Genomic DNA, 21,419 nt, shown 5'->3' with positions numbered 1-21,419 from the left:
GACAGTGAGACAGCTGAATTAAACAGTGTCGGCGTGAGTCACTGCTCTCCTGCCTGCCGCCCCAGTCCTGGCGTGAACCTAGAAGCTGGTGAGACAGTTATCTTCTCAGCGAGTTAAATTGCTCTCTGAGTACAGAACCAGGGGGACTGGACTGAAAATTACAGCAGGAAAGGTTTAGGCTAGACATCAAAAATAATTCTCTGAACTTCATGGGTCCCAAAAGATTTTACGGTTTCCTGGGAGGCATCCAGTATTTTGCCAAAGCTCCACCTGCCTGCAGTAACTCAAGTCAATCCTGCCACCTTAAGTATCTCTTCTCTGACTTGGTGACTCTCATGTTCTGAAAGGACCTCATATAGTCTCAACATGGAATTGCTGCATCACTGTAAAATTTACAGGAATGGTTGTTGTACGTTTTCATCTGTAACTAGGGTCAGGACACCCTACTGCCCTTTGCTTCTGGTAACAGAAGTCATGACTTTGGCAAAATTAATTTGCCTGAAAATTAGCCTGGAGGATGTCCCTTTGCTTTGTCTTCCACATGCCTGCATTTTCTTTCACTGTCTTCTACATGGTCACGTAGAATTGGGGTGCTTGGAAGGGCATCCAGGTATCGCTGAACCCTTCCCTTCCTTGAAGGTGGAAATTAGCCCCACTCCAGACAGTAGGCCAGGCAGGGAGTTGGGATGGGAGTATTCAGCATTTAGGACATCTACCGGGTCAGTGAGGGAGAGATTGTTATCCCCATTTTACAGATGGGCAACTGAGACTTAGGTTAATCATTTGCCCATGGCTCATAGAGAGTAGGTGCATTACTCTGGATGGAAGCCAGGTCTTTGGGCATCGGGAACAAGGTTCTTTCCATTTCATCGCACAGCCTTTCAATTCTAGTCATAATAATGGTGATTAAGATAAAAACAAATGGTTGGTCACAGAAGGCCAACAAAAATAACCGTGTGATTGAGCACTTCCTGAGCTCCCACTCTGTGCCCGAGCTCATCACTTCATCTCATTTTTCCTTGAAACAACCCTGTAAGATACATGCTGCTATTCTCATTTTGTTTATTTATTTTGAGATAGTGTCTCGCTTTCTCACCAGGCTGGAGTGCAGTGGCACAATCACTGCTCACTGCAGGCCTGACTTCCCAGGCTCAAGGATCCTCTCACCTCAGCCTCCCGAGTAGCTGTGACTAAAGGCATGTGGCACCACGCCTAGCTAATTTTTAATTCTTTTGTAGAGGTGGGGATCTCGTTATGTTGCCCAGGCTGGTCTCGAATTCCTGGACTCAAGTCATCCTCCTGCATTGGCCTCCTAAAGTGCTGGGATTACAGGTGTGAGCCACCGTGCCTGGCTACTATTCCTATTTTATAGATAAGAAAACTGAAGCTCATGGGCCGGGTGTACAGCGGCTCATGCCTGTAATCCTAGCACTTTGGGAGGCCGAGGTGGATAGTAGATCACTTGAAGTCAGGAGTTCGAGACAAGCCTAGCCAACATGGTGAAACCCCATCTCTACTAAAAATACAAAAATTGGCAGGGCATGCTAGCACGCACCTATAATCCCAGCTACTCGGGAGGCTGAGGTGGTAGAATCGCTTGAACCTGGGAGGTGGAGGTTGCAGTGAGCCGAGATCGTGCCATTGCACTCCAGCCTGGGTGAAGAGCAAGACTCTGTCAGAAAAAAAAAAAAAAAGAAGAAAGAAAGAGAAAGGAAAGAAAGAGAAAGAAAGAAAGAGAAAGGAAAGAAAGAGAAAGAAAGAAAGAAAGAAAGAAAGAAAGAGAGAAATAAAGGAAAAGAAAGAAAAGAAAAGAAGGAAAGAAGGAAGGAAGGAAGCCAAAGCTCAAAGAAATTATGCCACTTGACTGGGTCACCCATCGAGGAAGGGGTGGAGTGAAGGTTCAAACCCAAGTTTTTGACACTAAAGCCCACGCTCTTTCCCCTGTACGTAGTATTTTCTTGCAGAATATTTCTGCCCTGATATTTAAGAACTTCTTTTTGTCTAAATCTTTATTCATCCTGCTACAATGTAAACACAGCTATGCAAATATATTAATGGATATTTGTTTTGCTTTGTTGTTTTTACTGAGGGCACCCTAGCACATACACAAACGATGACCCAGCACCAGGGAGGTTGCTTGTTTTCTGGCTTCTGTTTTGTTTTTTTTTTCCTTCCCCCTGGTCCTGTCTTCTGCTTCTCTCCCATGCCTTTGTGTTGCCCCTAGGGTGTTTCTCTACTTTCCACCTTCCCTCTCCATCCTCTCTGCTCCTTTAGACCTTGGCAGCCAATCCTGTACCTCCAGCATCTCGTTGCCTAGCAACCGGCTTCCTACCTGCCCCATTGTGTTAGAATCTCCATGACAACAAGTATTGCCAAAAGAGAGAAAAAAAAGTTAGGTGGTAGCAGGAGGTGATGAGACCCTTTATTTTAGGACATTTGTGCAGTTTTGCCGGCAATAATTTGCTCACTCTCAGGATTCCCCAGAGGGTGTCACAAATGGACTGAACCCAGACCTCATGAGATAACAAGTCACGAGACTGACAGTCTGTCTGTGTGTGGGGATATAAACTCTAGCATAGACGCATTCATGTGAGGGGCAAGAATGAGAGCCACGGGCATTTTTTGTTTAGACAGATGGGACTGGGTCACATGATCCCCTTTCTGTGGGTCAGTTCAGGAAGGCAGCCTGAATGAGGGAGGATTTTTTAATAGTTGCACAAGTAAGGTAAAGGAGAATACTTTCCAATAAGCCATAGGTGTGGGTGCATCTGAATTGGGCCATGCCTGGCCAGCTGCATCTAGGGGAGGGCTAAGGAGACGGGGAATGGGAGATACCATAAACAAGATTTGGAGCAACACAGTCTCCTGCCTAAGCACTGTGGGGGGGTGTGAGCCCCGTGAGATCCCTGCTCTGTCCATCTCCAGGCTGTGGTTGGCCTCAGCAGCCTCTGTATCCCTTCTGCTTTGCCTAGAGGGAGACTGCAGGGAAAAAGAGGGAAAGAGGAAGTGGGAAAGAAGTCCAGACCATGTTAGATTTCCAGGTGCCTGGGCTTGTGTTCACAGCGGGGACCCTGGCTCTTTCATTCACAGCCTCCGAAGGCCTGACATATATTCACCACATGGCTATGGGATCCACCTAGAAAGGGGAAGTCAGGTGATGTCTTAGAAAGGGGAGGCACTGAGAAGAAAGGTGAGACAGCTGGAGCAGGTCAGAGCACTTAGGCACTGCCTTTCTGGACATGTGGCCAGGGATCGACCAGGACCCTTGTGAAGGCAAGGACTTGCACATTGCAAAACCTCTTCTCCTGTGGGCAAAACAGGGGGCTACCTGGTCTGTCTTTATTGTTCAAAGTAGATAGTGCATGGAAGACCTGTCCCCAAGCCAGTATCCGGCACTTATAGCCATTCAACCTACCCACCCAACCATGCTATTTTGCTGGCACTTTCCTCACTACTACTGCCATGTGAACTGTGAGGCTGTCCTAAGGCCACGGGTCATCTTGTCATCCTGTCCATGCACCTGGCCCTTGAACTTCACAGGCAGAAGAGCATCTTTGCGCCTCCAAACTCCAAACAGAAGGACTAGAAAGACTGCAGTCCTGGTATTCCGTATTTCTGTCCTCTTCATGGACAGAAAGTTCTTTGTAACCTCTAACTTAAATCCCTGAAGTAGAGCAGTTCACTTGTTATTATCTGTGTTCGTTGGGGAAGAACAGAACAAGATCTGCTGGCTATGGGGCCACCACACACACATTTTCTCCAGCTTTGCTCCCCTACTTGGCCTGACTGTTCAAGGCCCCCAGCAAAGGCTACACTCCCACTGCTGAGCAAGGCCATTTAGATGTAAGATACTAATTGCTAAAACAGATGTAATGAGTCAAATACCCTTAGACGCTATTGGAGGACAAACAACTTGGTTAATCTTTTTGACAAGCAATCTGCAATGTGTAACCAAGAATCTTTATAAGATTCTCCTCTTGGACCCAGTAATTCTCCTTCAAAGAATTTAGCCTGTGGAAATAATCAGAGTCCCAAGCAAAACTATTTTGGGTGTTTGTCGCACTGTTATACATAATAGTGGAAAGTTGGAAACAACCTCAATGGCTAGTGGTGGTAAAGTGGTCAAATAATTTTTTTCTTTTTTTTTTTTTTTGAGATGGAGTCTCCGTCTGTCACCCAGGCTGGAGTGCAGTGGCAGGATCTCAGCTCACTGCAACCTTCACCTCCCGGGTTTAAGCGATTCTCCTGCCTTAGACTTCCAAGCAGCTGAGACTACAGGTGTCCACCACCACACCCAGCTAATTTTTGTATTTTTGTAGAGATGGGGTTTCACCATGTTGGCCAGGCTGCTCTCTAACTCCTGACCTCAAGTAATCCACCCACCTCGGCCTCCCAAAATGCTGGGATTACAGGTGTGAGCTGCCATGCCAGGCCAAATAATTTTTGTGTAATGCATTCACATAATTGTTTACTATCTACTAACAAGTATGTTTTTAATAATTTTTGAAGACTTTATTATTATTATTTTTGAGATGGAGTCTCGCTGTGTCTCCAAGGCTAGAGTTCAGTGGCACGATCTCGGCTCACTGCAACCTCTGCCTTCCAGGTTCAAGCAATTCTCCCACCTCAGTCTCCCCAGTAGCTGGGATTAGAGGCATGCACTACCATACCCACCTAATTTTTGTAATTTTAGTAGAGACAGGGTTTCACCACGTTGGCCAGTCTGGTCTCGAACTCCTGACTTCAAGTGATCCACCCACCTCGGCCCCCCAAAGTGCTGGGATTATAGATGTGAGTCACTGCACCTGGCCTGAAGACTTTAAAATGAAAAGTAAAAATGCTTAATATATAGTGAAAAGATATAAAATATATAGTATAATGATAACTTTATTGTGTGTGTGTGTGTGTGTGTGTGTGTGTGTGTGTGCATGTGTTATGAACAGTAAAAACCCTGGAAGAACCTAAAACCTACAAATGCTAATAATTGACTTAGTGGGGTGATAACTTGATAGGTGATAGACATTTTCTTTTTTATATGTTTTGAGATTTTCCAAGTTTTTTCAAATGCACATGTTATTTTTATAAGTAATAAGAACTACCCTTTTTAAAGGACTTACCATGTGCTACTGTACTAAACATTCTCCACACATTATTTTTTTTCACCTCTACAGCAATTCAGTGATGTAGGTATTCTCGTTTTTCAGATGAAACAACGAAAGCTTAGAGAGGTTAAGTAACTTTCCCAAAACTGCAATAAGTAGAACCGGATTCTGAACAGAACTCCCCCAAAACTTATACAAAGTGAATACTGTCATTCAGTGTGGCGATGAGAGCTGATAAGTGGTATTGATCCGCACGGCCTGCAAGTTTCTGATCCAAGTCTGCAAATGCCAGTGGACCCCCACCTCAGATGCCCCTCTTGCTGTAGCTCTACTTGCTGGGCAGCCTCGGTCTAACCTCCTGATCAGCCCTTCAAGGCAGAGGTGACCCCGTTCAGAGAAGTTGTGCGGGGACTTACAGGTCAGTGAGGCACCGAGTGCAGGCAGAACGGAGGCAGTTGCTCTCCTGGGTCTGCCCAGCATGACAGGGAAACAGAGGAGGCGCTTTTCCAGCTTTGCTGACAGAAGTCTCCCATAAGCTCACCTGTCAGCCTCTTGGTGTCTGGCAGGATGCTGGGCCTTGGGCAGCTATGCCCTGGAGCCTCACAGCTCATGGGACTTTTTTTCTGAGATTGGGGTCAGCTGGGGGAAGAGGGTTTCTCTCCTGCAGCCTGGCACTGGGACCTTGGGCAGTGGCCAGACCTGGCCTCTCCCTCCGTGCGTGACTACCACACGAATGTGCTGCTGCCGAGATCAGGGAGTCACCCTGGCTTGGCAGCGCTGTGCCGGCAGGAATGGGGGCTCAAGCACAGTTTTAGCTTGGCTCTGAGGGAGGCTGCTAGAGCCAGCAGGACAGGGGAACTCAGCTTTGCTGGAGAACAGAAACACATAAGCACCCGATGGAACAAGAGAGGGCAATGGGACTGGAATGATCTTCAGTGCTGGAATTGCTTGCCCCGCTTTTCAGATGGCAAAGCTAAGGCCTAGGGACTGAGTAACTCGGGAAGATGCTTAGCGCTGGAGTCCTGTCCAGTGTTCTGACTCCTGGGCTGCACGTGACTGCTGGGCCTGCTGCCAGACCCTAGCTCAAGTTTCTGATCCCCCAACCCTACCCCTCACACATTCTGAGCTGTTGGGGAGAAGGAAGAGCTTATTGCTAGTGTAGCCAGCCTGGTGGTGCTGCCTTCACTTGGCAAGAGGTCTGGTCTGCACCTCACAACATAGTCCCACTAACAGGTTTGACTCTAGGTCCAGCCCTCTCTAAATGCCAGGCTCTGCTGTTCCAGGCAGGAAACCAGCCCACACACTGCAAAGTGGCCTGGGCCTCTGGGCTGGAGGGCTTTAGGAACAGTCCGTAATCCCCACGATCTCTCCTGTCCCAGCACCAAGGACCCTTCATCCCTTGCCCCAGACCAGTGGCCCTGGAAGTATGTGGGATTTGTTGAGTGATACTACTTCCATCTGCCTGGCTGGAAAACCCATCCATGCAGAAATACTGGAAGTTTTAAGATGGGGGAGAAAAATAATAATAAAGCAAGTGTGAGAAAGATGGAGCTGACAGGTCTGGTGGGAGACATGGTCATCTGGCTGGCAGCTTGGGGGTCTTCACAGGCTCAAGTTTCTGTGTCTGCACTGAGCTCTCCCAGCCCCAAGGTTCCGCTTACCTCTGCTCCTCCCCATTCAGCAGCTCCGGTGTCCGTCAGGAATCTAAGCTATTGTTAGGGAAGCCAGACTTCTAGTAACTCTGGCCTGGAGGAAAGTGTGTATATAGAGAGAGAGAGAGGGAGGAGGGAGAGAGGGAAACCTGGATGGAACAGGGATTGTCTTCAGGGCACTTCCCCAATGACCTAGATATTTATACCCTTGTGGCTTAGAACTCTAAGCTCTGATCTGCATTGCAGGGGAGCATGCCAATTGTTGGGGTGTTTGGAACTGAGGCCTATGTAGCAGAAGGTATCCTGGAACAGAAGAAGGAGCAGAGAGAAGAGAGAAGGGAGGGCACCTTCTCTGCTCTACTCAGGGTGAAGGAAGCTGTGTGCCGGCTGCACCTGCTTCCCATGCCAGCTCAACTTCCTGGGAAGTATTTATAACTGAGGCCTCCAGCCCCCTGTGATTTGTGGGACAGTTTTAAACCATTGATTTTCATTAGCACTAAATCATTTCTCTTGGCTAATTGAAAAGGAACTGGGGATACTGAAAGTGGAGTCATTCACATGGACCAAATCAGCGAAAGACGTCAATATGCTGAAACAGCACAAGTCTTCAGTTGGACAGCTCTGAGTTCCCTCCCTGAAGCTCAAAATTCACTTCTCTCTCAGAGGTCAGAGGTTGTGAGAAACAAGCCCCTAGAATGGAGAACCAGGAAGTGAACTTGGATTCTTAGCAGGAGAGATGGAGGTTAGACAGTTGGAAGAACTTCCAGCCTAGGGTGATAGGATGAGAGATTCTGAGGGAGGTGTTGGAGGAATGCAGTGAACATCTCCTCTGCAGAGGTGTGTTTGAGATCTCCATGTCCTGCCTCTGTCCGCAGGCACAGGTGCAGGACGCCCTGTCTGGGGAAGAGCATTTGTCCTTCTCTAGACACAGGCTGGGGTGGTGGAGTTGCTCTGGGAATGCCAAGTCTGGGCAGTATGGTGTTCAGAAGCCTCTCCTGGGGAATGGCTGGGCTAGGCTTGGAGTAAGAGGTGAGATCTTTGCTATTGCTTGATCATTTAACTATAAATAACAGGAAACTTAACAATCTGATCTTACCTGAAAGTAACACAGCCAGCCCCATCTTTTGTCTGTAAGAACACATTGCCATCTGGCCAGAAAGGAGGCCATGCCACAGTCTAAGGATGAGGACACTTCTGGAGGTGTTGGCAGAGCCCTGGGCCCTGGGGGTGGCGAAGGGGAGGGGAATGATAAGTCCCACAGCTTGTGGACAATCCTAATCCCCATTCAGAGCCAGGAGCCAGCCAGGCTGGCGCTGGGGATACTGAGCCCCACCCCCTCCGCTAACAAGTCCCAGCCAGTAGACCTCAGCTTCCCCTGCTTCCTGCCAAGGCTCTGCCCACTCTGCCCATGCCCACTCTGATGGGCAACCACCACTGGCTGCCCATCCTTGTCTTTCTCTTGACACAGACTGGGGTGATTGCATTCTCTGCCAAGGACCAGGCCCAGCTGAATGGCCCCCAGCTGGTTTGCTGAAGCCTGAAGCCAGGGTCTACAGGCAAGAGCTTGGGGAAGGAGGATGGGCTCAAATCCTTTTACTATGGCCTCCCCACCACGACATCTCGGCTCTTCCTCCATTTCTGTCCTGAGAGGTTGGCAGAGATTAGAGGCTGGACAAGAAGGATAAACATTTAGTAAATGACTATTGCAGTCCTGTCCCCAGCCCTGGGACCTCCTCGCAATGCCCAGTCTGGAAACACTGGGGCCTTATGTGGAGAGGCGGCCCTGTGGTGTGGGGGAAGAGAACTGGAGTGGGGGAGTCACCCCAGGCTCTCCTGTTGCTCAGTGGTGTGACTTGGGACAAGTTACTTCCTCTCAAGCATAGGAATATTGTGATTTGCCTTTATACCCTCACCCTTAGCTCCATGTGTGAGCTGAACAAGGTCTGTAACCCACAAATATTGGAAGTTGTGTGCCCAAGGTAGGGGTGTTGGGGCTCATTTTTCCAGGGAAGTCTGTGAGCACACTGCTGGAGGCCTGGAGCCTCTGAGATGAGCGAGGATGGGAGGACACAGAGCACCTCCTCACCCTGGGCTGGGTGAGAAATGGGCCAAAGGTGAGGGACAGCAAGGGACAGGGAGGATAGGTGGGAAAGGAAGCTGGAGATGTGTGTGTTTGTGTGTTTAAGAATAAGCGTGAGTGTGAGTTGCATGTATGATGTGTGTGGTGCGAGTGTGTATGTTTGTGTCAGTGTGCGAGCACGTACCTGTGTGTCTCTGTGTGAATGTGTATATCTGTGTGTATCAGTGTGTATATGTATTTGTAGGTTGTGTGTGCATATGTCTATTTCTGTGTGTCAGAATGTGTGTGTGTGTGAGTGTGTGTGTCTTAGTCCATTCAGGTTGCTATAACAAAATACTTTAGACTGGGCAATTTGTAAACAACAGGCCAGGCGTGGTGGCTCATGCCTATAATCCCAGCACTTTGGGAGGCTGAGGCAGGAGGATTGCTTGAGCCCAGATGGAGACCGGCCTGGTCAATATAGTGAGAACCTCGTCTCTACAAAAAATTAAAAAACGAAATTATCAGGCATGGTGGCATGTGCCTGTGATGCCAGCTACTCGGCAGGCTGAAGTGGGAGGATTGCTTGAGCCCAGGAGGCTGAGGATGCAGTGAGCAGTGATAATGCCACTGCACTCAGCCTGGGTGACAGAGCTGCGACTCTGTCTCTAAAAATATAAGAATTAAAATGAAACATCAGAAATTTATTGCTCACAGTTCTGGAGGATGGAAGTCTAAGATCAAGGTGCCAGCAGATTTGGTGTCTGGTGAAGGCCTGTTCCCCATAGATGGTGACATCTGTGTGTCCTCACGTGGTGGAAGAAAGGGGCAAACAGGTTCCTTCAAGTCTCTTTTATGAAGGGACTTAACCCATTCACAAAGGTGGAGCCCTCATGACCTAATCTCCTCCCAAAGGCCCACCTCTTAATACTATTGCATTGGAGAAGTTGTCAACATAGAAATTTTGGGGAGGACACAAGCACTCGGAGCATGGCAGTGTGTATCTTGTGTCTTGATGTGTGAGTGTGCTTGTATGGGAGGGTGTGAGTGAGTGTGTGTATGTCTGTGTGTGTGTGTCACTATGTGTGTATGGTGTTGGTCTGAGGGGTGCAGCAGTATGAGTCATATCTTCAGAGTGGCACCAAGGTACACACTTCTCTCTTGCCTGAGGTGAAGCCCAAGTTGAGATTTGGCCCTGGGAGGAACTAACCAGGATTTCCAGGGCAGAGGGAGGGTACGTGTCAGATGTTGTAAGAAAGCTTGGAAAGAGGCCTGTGTGGGGTCCAGGGATTCTGTCCGTGGCCTCTGGACTCATGCAGGTCATTCTGTCCATTTCCTGTCTCTGAACAGGTTGCATCTAAGTCATCTTCATGTACTCAGGAGTGCCTCAGTTCAGAAGGACCTCCATGAAAAGAGATCTCCCCATCTTTCTTACTAACCCATGCCACAGTCTTAAATGTATTTATTTTGGAAACTTGGCCTGCTGTGTAATTTGGTTACCCTCTCCCCGCCTCCCCCTGCCACCAACCCCATATAAATGGACTGTCCTATTTGTACTCGAATAAGAAAACATAAATTTACGTTAAAGGTGAAACATTCTGGTGACAATGTTTGTGCTATTCTGACTGAAGTGGCTGACAAAAGGTACTAATTGGAAATTTGGGGCAGAACAGAGAAGGGAGATACAAACTGTGCTAATGACTTGACTTAATGATAACTAGCTAGTATTCAGTGTTTATTATGGACCAGGAACTGTCTTCCATGATTTTCCTCTCGTAATTCACTTAGTCTTGGCTAGGTGTGGTGGCTCATGCCTGTAATCCCAGCACTTTGGGAGGCTGAGGCAGGCGGATTACCTGAGGTCAGGAGTTCGAGACCAGCCTGGCCAACATGGAGAAACCCCATCTCTAATAAAAATACAAAATTAGCCGGGCATGGTGGCACATGCCTGTAATCCTGGCTACATGGGAGGCTGAGGCAGGAGGCTCGCTTGAACCTGGGAGGCAGAGGTTGCAGTGAGCCAAGATCGTGCCACTGCACTCCAGCCTGGGTGACAGCGCAAGGCTCAATAATAATAATAATAAATAATTCACTTAGTCTTTATAGCAACACTTTAAGGTAGATATTGTTATCATCCCCATTTCAAAGATGAGGAAATAGGCCAAGGAGGTTAAGTAATTTGCTTAGGACCACAAAGCAGGAAGCAGCAATACCCAGATTTGTACAGGGGGCTGAGGGGACTGGGTCGGGGGTGGGAAGATGGGGCTGGGGGCGAGTGGGGAGAGGGGGTGGTTCTGGCTCCAGGACCTCTGTTTTTAGCCAACACTCTGTGCTGTGCAGTGTCCGTATCTCAGTGCTTGAGTTCAGAGATACTCCAGCCCTTTACTGTAAATATTTTCCTTGTCCTCTTTCTTTCTTTTTTTGCCATATCCAACCCCTAGATGCTCTGGTTAAAATGTTCTGACCTTTTCGAAATGGGTATATTCAGTGCATTCCCAAACGCAATCGCGGCCCCTTTAACAGGGCCACTGCAGGAGGAGCTGTCCTATCAGCACCACGGCCGCCGCCCAGTGTGCCCCCAACCCCGGCAGCTGCTGCGGGCGCCTCAAGGGCAGGAAGGGCGGTGGAGAGCGGGGCCGGGAACTTGGGACTGGCCAGTTCTCCAGACCGGGGAGAGAGGGACCGCCGCCGAATACTGGTGCTCGCCTTCCTTTCCCCTCGCCCCGCCCCTGGGAGATCAGAGGGTGCTTAGGCTCTCACCACCCTCTGAGTCAGAGTGAAATATTTATAGGCCCAAAACACTTCCTTGCTCTGGGGTTTGCAGAGCTTTAATGGCCAGGTAGCCTCCATTTGTCCTGATGGGGCGGGGCCTGGCGCTGGAATGAGGCTGAAAGGCTGGAAGATTGGGGTGGAAAGGAGTCAGGGCTGAGGCCTGGATTTAGGCTGTGGAGTAAGAAGCACAATGTCTGGAGCTAGACTGTTTGGATCTAATCTTGACTCTGCCATTTACTAGCTGTGTGATGGTGAGAAAGTTCCTTAGCCTCTCTGTGCTTCAGCGTCCTTGCCTCTGAAGTGGGAATGATAATAATAGCACCAACTTATAGAACAATTACAAGTTAATATAGGCAAAGCACTTAGAACAGTGTCTGACAGGCAGTCAGCAAATGCAACTAAAAAGTGTTTGATTTAAAAATAAAGTACCAGGGTGAGACTTAGACAGCAGACAGCTGTGGGATGTAGACTGGAAAGGGAGGAGAGAGAAAAGTGTGTTGGATGTGGCTGATACATCATGTTCAGGGGCAGGGACTGTTCCACTTTGCCTGGGAAGCCACCAGCCTCTCAACTCACCTGCCATCCACCAGACTGTCCCATTCTGTGTCTGAATTTGGCAACTTCCCTTTGGGAGGAGGGAGGAGGTATGGCTGTTCTCCTTAACATAATTTCTGCCATTTCTTTCTTTCTTTTTTTTTTTTTTTTTTGTTTGAGATGGAGTCTCACTCTGTCACCCAGGCTGGAGTGCAGTAGCGTGATCTCAGCTCACTGCAACCTCTGCCACCTGGGTTTAGGCGATTCTCCTGCTTCAGCCTCCCGAATAGCTGGGATTTCAGGCACCTACCACCGCACCTGGCTAATTTTTGTAATTTTAATAGAGATGGGGTTTCACCATCTTGGCTAGGCTGGTTTTGAACTCCTGACCTCATGATCCACCCACCTTGGCCTCCCAAAATGCTGGGATTACAGGCATGAGCCACCATTCTTGGCCAATTTCTGCCATTTCTTGAGCACTTCCTATGTGCCAGTCACCATGCTAGGTGCCTTATCTTTACTCTTTCATTGCTTCTTTATAAAACCCCATGACTACTTATTGCAGATGCGGACTCTGGGCTCAGAAAACTTAACTTTTCTAAAGCCACATAGCAGGAAGTAGCAGAGCTAGGATTTGAACCCAGATCTTCCAGATTCAAAAGCCTTTACTCTTTCCATGACACATTTTTCAAGCTGACTAGTTTCCTGCCCTTTCCACTGTGGGCATTTGGGTGTTATTGTGTGAAGCGTGGACAGTGTTGTTCCTGTTGATGCTTCAGGTTTCTGATCCAGACCTGGCAGGTGTTCTTATCCTCTTCTGCTCTGCTGGAAGCTCAGGAGAATGAGGCAGCTCAGCCTCTATCCCTGGGTACGTGGGATGGAGGGACACTTGAAAAAGAAGTTATTTTTTTTTTGTCTCTGTGATCATAATAACAGAAATACTTGTTGGGTCCTTACTACGTGCCAGACACTGTTCTAAGCACTTTCTGTTCATTAACGAACTTACTCTTCACAGCAATCCTATGAGTAGATCCTGTCTCAATCTCATTTTGCAGAGGAGAGAACTCAGAGGTTCCTCAATTTGCCTTAGGTCACACCACAAGCAAATGACAGAGCCACGCTTTGGACCCAGGCATTCTGGCTCCAGAGTTTATTCTTTAACCACTGTACCACAGAATCTCTTTAAAGAGCAGGAGTCTGTATTGGGGCACTGATGGATAGACCCAGGGGCATGAGGAGTTCTACCATCAAATCCACTACTTCCCAGACCTCAAACCACCAACTACCAACCTGAGTGCTCTTCCTAAAAGCCTCCCCAGATCCTGCCTCACTGACAGATCATGACAACTAAATCCCCATGGTACTCTGTTTTGTCTCTCTCTCTCTTTTTTTTTCTTGAGATGAAGTTTCACTGTTGTTGCCCAGGCTGGAGTGCAATAGCGTAATCTCGGCTCACTGCAACCTCCGCCTCTCAGGTTCAAGCGATTCTCCTGCCTCAGCCTCCTGGGTAGCTGGGATTACAGGCATGCGCCACCAGGCCCAGCTAATTTTGTATTTTCAGTAGAGATGGGGTTTCTCCATGTTGGTCAGGCTGGTCTCGAACTCCTGACCTCAGATGATCCACCTGCCTCGGCCTCCCAAAGTGCTGGGATTACAGGCATAAGCCACCATGCCCGGCCTGTTTTGTCTCTCTTGATGCATGCACTGTCTGCACATGTTACTTGTCACGAGTGTGCATGTGTTTCTTCCCCACCAGATTGCTAGCTCCTAGAGAGCAGAACCTGGGTCTCAGCCATCGCAATTGCCACAGCACCTGGTACATGGAAGGTGCCCAGCCAAGGTGTGTGGTTGTTGAACAAAGGGATCCTGCCATGAATCCCTTTGTGAGTGCAATGTTCTTTTGTAACAGGGAGTACTAACTCCCTAGTGTAATTTATTGAGGACTGGGATCCCCAGGATGAGGGAACTAAAGAGCACTGAGGCCCTCCTCTTATTCACTGAGGTTAAGTGAAATTTCAGATCAGGGTACTTAGAAGGAGAAAGAACAAAGAGAGCATGTTTGGAGGTGGAGGATCTGATAAGATTCCCCAATCTCTCTCTCTCTCTCTCTCTCTCTCTCTCTGTCACACACACACACACATAAACACACACACGCACTCCCATAAGAAAGAAACACTCTCCTTGCTTGCACCTCCAGCTCTACCCCTGAACTTCTGCCCTTGAGACTCCCCAGACACATTGCAAAGTTATCACAAAGGATGATTGACACTGACAGGCAAGCTCTTTGGCTTGAACAGACCCTTGTTTAAGACACATAAGCTGGGCACGGGAGCTCATGCCTGTAATCCCAGCATTCTGGGAGGCCAAAGAGGCAGGAGGATTGCTTGAGCTCAGGAGTTTGAGACCAGCCAGGGAAACATAGCAAGACCTCATTTCTACTAAAAATAAAAATAAACAAATTAGCCCAGTGTGGTGGTGTGTGTCCTTATAGTTTCAGCTACTCAAGAGGCTGAGGTGGGAGGATCACTTAAGCCTGGGAGATTAAGTCTGCAGTGAGCTATTATTGCACCACTGCTCTCCAGCCTGGGCCCTGTCTCAAGAACAAATAAAGTGAAAGAGACATAGATTGTCCTGCTTCTCAGACACACTTTTGTCTTAACACTGAGATCCAGGAGATGAGGGCCATTGTAGCTAACATTATGCATCCCAAGACAGCAAACATTTTCCTGACATTATTTTATTCAATCTGCTCAGACGGAACATGAGGCAGTAGAGAGTGAGATGGGGCAGAAAAAGTTCCCCTCATTTCAGCGGAAGGGAAACAGAGCCTCAGAGCAAGCATGATGTCTCCCAAATCATTTGGTCCATTAAGAATGTAAACTGGGTGCTGTAGTCAGCAGGCATGTCTAGGCCGCAGGAGAGATGACCTGTGCAGAGGCCTTACCTTTCAGCTTTGGAGGCATCATCCTCCATGGGCCTCAGCCCAAATCCTACTTCCCATGTGTATTCTCTCCCCTTTCTTCCCCAGCCACCCCACCCCTGCTGCCAGAGGCCTGAAATTCCAGTCTTCCTCCTCAATCCCCACCCCAACCCAGGTGTGCCACTTGCCACCAACTAGGCATATTAAACCTGCAGCTGGGCTGGATGAGGCCTATCTTTTCCCCCTCCCATGCATGTTGCCTACAGTGTCACATGGGCAATGCCCCGTACCACGCTGACCTACAGTACCACCGAAGGCAAACAGCGTATAAGGTGGTTGGGGAAAACTAGCTAGATCTCCAGCATGTTGGGAGAATAAGAGAAGGAAAAGAGCCCTCCCCAAGAGCTGCCTATGACTGATCTTCTCTTCTGGTTTCCACCCTGTAAATTGGATCCCCACTCCCCACCCCCAACTCTATCTCTGGAAGGCCCCATGCTCCAATCAGAGCAAGGTCAGAGTTGATCATGGAGGTTGGGGGTGTGTAGGCAGAGCCCGGATATGCTCTCGGTGGGTGTGGCCAAGGGGATCCACCCTTGAGCCTCAGAGTCCTGTCCATCTGCATTTGAGTCACATCACTCTGCCACTTTTTAGCTGTGTGTGTCCTGGGGCAGCTCACTTAACCTTCTTCACCTCATTTTCTTTACCTGTGAAAGGGGTACTAAAACTTACTTTGTAAGGTTGTTGTTAAGAACTAGAAACAATGTCTCAATACAAGGGACTGTTACTCTGTCTAGGGCAGAAGCATCTGCCAGGTGTCCTTAAAGATGCTGAATACCTGTGGGTTCTCACTCCGAAGGCAAACCAGGAAAACTTCATGACCCCTTTCCCACCCAGGCTAAAATAACTCACTGTTTGGGGAGCCCTCCTCCACCACCCAAAGATGGTCCGATCCTCCCAGGCTCCCACCTGGGGGCAATCCTGTGTGCATCCTCCTCCCAGTCTAGATGAGGGCTATCAAGTTGCAGAAGGAGGAGAGAGCAGGGCCCCGACTGCAGTGGAGAGGGAGGGGTAGGGTTCTTGTGACCTACCATGGGAATGTTTTAAATCCTCCTCCCATCGAGCTTTTGAAAAAATTATGATCCAGGAAAAACAGCAACTGCGTCTGCTCCATTAGCAAGTGAGGGAGACGCAGCCTCCTCAGCCTTAGGGCTCTTTTAGCTGGAAATTCAGCCAGCCCTAGCCATAGGGGCTGGGGGAAGTCTGAGTCAAGGGGCTGGGAGCCCAGGGATGCATGGAGGACAATGTAGGTGAGTTGGGCTCTTGGTTGGGGGTGGTTATTGGGCAACACCACCTGAGTTGGGGAGGGACGCCCAGGAGAGATGAAGGTAGAGTCAAGATTTAGTTCTGGATTATCTCACCAATGTAGCTCCCAGAAGGGATGGTCTAGGGTGGATAATTGGCTTTGGTCCCCACAGTGGGATTTGGTGGGGATTGTAGCAGAGGGCAGAAGCACAAGGGCCATGTGGCACATTGTCAGTGCAGGGAATCGAACCTGGGAATGCTGATATCTCAGGGGTGTGGCTGCAATGGGTCAGTGGCCTAAGGCCCTTCTGATGGGTAGCAAGCTGGTTAGCTATACAGTCAGCGTACAGCCTATCTCGGTGTTATAGGCCAAGGTCGGCAGCTTGGGGCCCACATGAGTCTCTGAGCAGGTCCACGCTTTACCTCCGGTCCTGCTTGGCATTGTCACAGATGCACATGACTGACCAGTAGAGGGGTGGCTAGATAGAAGGAGGGTAACAAAGTCAATCCACTCTCATCTCTACTGGGAAATAATTCTGACTACTGGCCTGAAGCCAGGATTAAGCATGGTGCTCTCTTCTGATCTTAAAGAGTACTTGCTTCTCCATCTAACTGCAGTTCCTAGATTTTGTCCTATCCTCATTTTGCAGACTGGACATGGAGAGGTTGAATAATTTACCCAGATTCTCACAGCTGCAGGTAGTACCTGCTTACACTTTCCGAGTTTCCTTTATGAAAGTCTTTTTCTGTCCCTTCTGTGGGGTTGTCCTTGGCATGCTGGGGCTGGGAGCTGGATAGGGTACCCTTCATGGGAGACTGTGGGCAAGTAGAGGATGACTCACAGGGCCTCCCAGTCTGTGTCCTGGTGGGTGGGCAGGGAATGGCATGAGCTAGATGAGGAAGAGGCAGGAGGCAGGCAAGCCCTGGGTGTGGCCCTCCAGGCCTAGGCCATGGGCAGCCACTGGAGAAGCAGAGGCGAGCTGGTGATAATTCCCTGGGCACACATGGCTTTGCTGCCCTTCTTCTGCTGGGTAGGATGGGGGTTGCTTTAGCTAATCAAATAATGGTATCAAGTCATTAAAGTACAAATTAGAGAAAAGGATGAGGGGGTCATAGCAATTCCCTTGTAGAATAATTTCTTGTGGAAATTATTTCATTTATTGCAGAGCAATCCAATAAGCCCTGGCTCTCATGGTCACTTCAGACTGGAGTTTTAGAAATCCATTAATGCTTAAGGGTCTACATTGACTTCTTATAGCTTAGGCTGTAACTGGTCCCAGATCACAGAGTCAAAGGTCAGGGAAAGGTCAGCAACAGCCATAAACAATTCCTGTGGTTGCTTACAGCTTTCTCCACAATATGGAAGGGGGGATCCTAGGGATCTCAAGAGAACCGGCCATGCTTTGGTGGTCTTTTCTGTCCATAATGTCCTTTGTCTTCATCTTCATCCAATGCCAATTCACCCTTTGAGAATCAAACTGAGTATTTTCATTGTACATAAATCTTTGCTCCCATCTGTAATCATTTTCCTAGCATACATTTTTAGATTTGGCATTGTTCCCACAGCAGTGTATGGGGGACATATACTCTTTTTTTTTTTTTTTTTTTTTTTTTGAGACAGAGTCTCTCTCTCTCGTTCAGGCTGGAGTGCAGTGGCACAATCTCGGTGCACTGCAATCTCTGCCTCCCAGGTTCGAGCAATTCTCCTGCCTCAGCTTTTTGAGTAGCTGGGACTACAGGCATGTGCCACCACGCCCAGCTATTTAGTGTGTGCGTGTGTAATTTTAGCAGAGATGAGGTTTTGCCATGTTGGTCAGGCTGGTCTCAAACTCCTGACCTCAGTTGATCCGCCTGCCTCAGTCTTCCAAAGTGCTGGGATTACAGGTGTGAGCCACCGCACCCAGCCTCATGGCCATATACTCTTACCAACACTGGATATTGTAATTTTCTGCGATATAGTACATTTGATAGCAACAAATGATAACTTATTTAATTTGCATCTCTTCAATTTCTAATAAAGTCTTTGGTTTTTGTTTTGTTTTGGCCAGTTGTATTTATTCTTTTGCAGTTTTCTTGTTCACAGGGTCTCACTCTGTCACCTAGGCTAGAGTACAGTGGCATGAGCTCAGCTCACTGCAACTTCCACCTCCCAGGCTCAAGCGATCCTCCTGCCTCAGCCTCCCAAGTAGTGGGACTACAGGCACACACTACCATGCCCGGCTAATTTTGTTTTTGTTTTTTTTTTATGTTTTGTAGAGATAAGGTTTCACCATGTTGCCCAGGCTGGTGTCAAACTCCTGGACTCAAGGGATCCTCCCCCCTCGGCCTCCCAAAGTGCTAGGATTACTGGTGTGAGCCACTGTGCCCCGCCTGCCCTTTATTCTACGGGATGTTTGCTTTCAAATATTGATTTGGTAGAGCTCCCTATATGTAAAGGTGTTAATTCCTTGTTTTTCATACTCGTTGCAAGTTTTCTTTTTTTTCTTTTTTCTTTTTTTTTTTTTTTGAGACAGTTTTGCTCTTGTCACCCAGGCTGGAGTGCAGTGGTGCAATCTCAGCTCACTGCAACCTCCACCTCCCAGGTTCAAGCGATTCTCCTGCTTCAGCCTCCCAAGTAGCTGGGATTACAGGCGTGCCACCACGCCTGGCTAATTTTTGTATTTTTAGTAGAGACGGGGTTTAATCATGTTGGCCAGGCTGGTCTCAGTCTCCTGACTTCAGGTGATCCACCCGTCTCAGCCTCCCAAAGTGCAGGGATTACAGGCATGAGCCACTGCGCCCAGTCTGTTGCAAGTATTTTTATAGTTTATTGATGTGTCAAACCTTTTGAAAAGGTTTTTTGCCCATATAAAGATTTTAATTTTTATGCATTCACATCTATCAGTGTTTTAGTTTATGATTTCTGCCTTTGATGTGGTACTTAGAAAGGCCTCTCCCACAACAAAATTATGGAAACGTTCATGCATTTCTGAACATTTTTTATGGCTTCATGTTTTAACCTTTAACTCTTTACTCTATCTGGAATTGATTGTATGTATCTTTGTAAACTGCTTTAAATTCCCTTTGAAATGGAAGTGATTAATTCATTAATTAACATGGCAAGGAGGGGAAGCTGGTGAAGGGGGAAGGGTTGAAGATACAAGAGAGAAGGGGATAATTAATGAGTCAAGGTCTGGAAGAGAAGAGATCAAGTGCTGTTGACAGGGCCTGCACAAGGAACTGCCTTGAACCAAAGGTGGGACACTGAGTCTCTTTTAGACGAGGGTGGCAGGAGGTGGCAGAGGTCAGTTTTGTCGGGGGGGGAGGTGGGTAGGGAGTGGGCTAGAGAGGAAGACTGTGAGCCAAGTGACAAATGCCCAGTGACTGTGGGGGTGGGGACAGTAGGGAGGGCCCAGGGAATGGCAGGAGCCTCAAGGGGCAGCATTTGCCAATTTACAAGTTTATGATCTGGGGGGACTGTGATTGGCCCTCCCACCCTTGGGCCCCAACAGCATGTAGAAGAAGGTTGCACTGCACTGGAGAGTGTCCTATGAAGAGAGCCAGGGGTCAGCTGCAGTGATGAGAGGAAGGAACATGCAGGGCAGAGGCCGAGAGCATGAGGAAACTTGTTTAGTGTGGAGGACATTCTAGACTCGGGGTACTAGGAAAGGCCTGAGGGGGAGGAGCTGTGAGAAGGAGAGTCTGTCCCCAATCAGTGAACAGGAACAGAGTCAAAGAAAGTTAAATGAAGCCCATTTGTACAGCACATTGCAATTCACAAAGCACTTTCCCATATGTGCTTGCAGATGAGCCTCATAACAGCTTTTCAGAGCAGAGAGGGAAAGGGATTTGCCCAGAGTCCAGCGGGTAGCCAGTGACCCAGTCACAATGCGAACCAGGAGTGCCAGTGCCCAGCCTGGGTGCTCGAGCCTCCCCACAGACCCCAACATCCTCTTTCTACACTCAAGGATGGAAGCTTGTGGGGATGTGCCTGACGGTCTTTTTTTGCCCTCTCTCCCTGCAGGACAGTAGCCCACACTTCCAGCCTTGCAGACCATGAATGGGATGGCCAATGTGAATCCCGCCAGCCGCCCTCACTACGCCTCCTCCATCCCGGTGCCTCGTGCCTCTTCCCAGACCAGGATTCCTACACCGGGTGCTTCTCCCCAGCTGCGGCCACGCCAGGCCGGCCTGGCCCTGAGCCCGCAGAGAGCAGCCTCCCCCAGACTGGGAAAGGCTGTAGGTCCTTCTAGAAACTCCTCTCCTAGGGCCTTCCGGGGGAGAGGCTCTCCCAAGTTTGCTGGGGCGGTGAGGGAGTCAGCTGAGGATGGGGAAGGCCCCTTCAGCTCCCCATGGAATAGTCCCAGGACAACCCCGAAAGCAGCCCTCTCCAGCCGGGCTGGATCCGGAAGAATTGGCGAGAGACAAGGCACCCAGGGAAAGAAGAAAAAAGCCCAGGAAGGGACTCCAGTCTGCCAGACCCGGGGCAGAAGCCCTTCTCGGACGAGCTTTCACGGAGAAACTCAAATACCAGGGGCTCCGGAAGGTCGGAAGCCTCCAAGCTGCCCAGGAAAAGACCAAAGAGATATAAACTACAAAAGTTCTGGGACCCCCAGGTCTTTGGAGCCTGATGAGGGGGCAGCTTCGTGGGCTTCCTCTCCAGTCTGCAGCCCAGTGCAGGGCAAGCGCCCCTCTCCCTCTCCCGGGGCCATTAGCTTCTCCTCAGTCCATCAGCAGAGTCAGCCAGTCACAGCCACGGTGGCCCCCTTCCAGTACAGGTGAGCTGGGGAGCAGGCAGGGAGGGAAGGGGGCAGAGCCATGCTGGGACCAAGGGGCAAGCTGGAAGAGGACAGGGACCCTGATGATCAGTGGCTGGTAAAGACCAGAGGGCCCCAGGCGATACAAAAAGAAGTTAGGTAGGTGGAGGCCTACAGAGTTGGGGGCTTGGAGAGCTGAGATGGGATTGGGACCATAAAAGGGGACGCTGACTGAAGCTCTGATCTTTCTCGACTGTGGGGAATCCACAACAAAAAGAGTCTCATAAGGAGGGTACCCCTAAAATGTCCATTTTTGCTCTCTGGAACAATATAAAGATTGGG

The 21,419-nt window shown here is 49.0% G+C and overlaps 1 protein-coding gene across 9 annotated transcripts in view; it reads left to right on the top strand.

The window, feature by feature from the left end:
- NAV1 (neuron navigator 1) overlaps positions 1 to 21,419 on the top strand; it is a 288,832-nt gene that overhangs the window by 64,050 nt on the left and 203,363 nt on the right. For all 9 annotated transcript variants that reach the window (XM_055368049.2, XM_055368047.2, XM_063709692.1 and 6 more), the window contains one exon: positions 20,345 to 21,098. In XM_055368049.2, the coding sequence (XP_055224024.2) occupies positions 20,377 to 21,098 (722 nt within the window). In that variant the 5' untranslated portion in view covers positions 20,345 to 20,376. The remainder of the gene's footprint in view (positions 1 to 20,344; positions 21,099 to 21,419) is intronic.

Source organism: Gorilla gorilla, chromosome 1, assembly GCF_029281585.2.
Source record: "Gorilla gorilla gorilla isolate KB3781 chromosome 1, NHGRI_mGorGor1-v2.1_pri, whole genome shotgun sequence".
Classification (NCBI taxonomy): Eukaryota; Metazoa; Chordata; class Mammalia; order Primates; family Hominidae; genus Gorilla; species Gorilla gorilla.
This window is presented reverse-complemented; position numbering and strand designations above follow the sequence as displayed.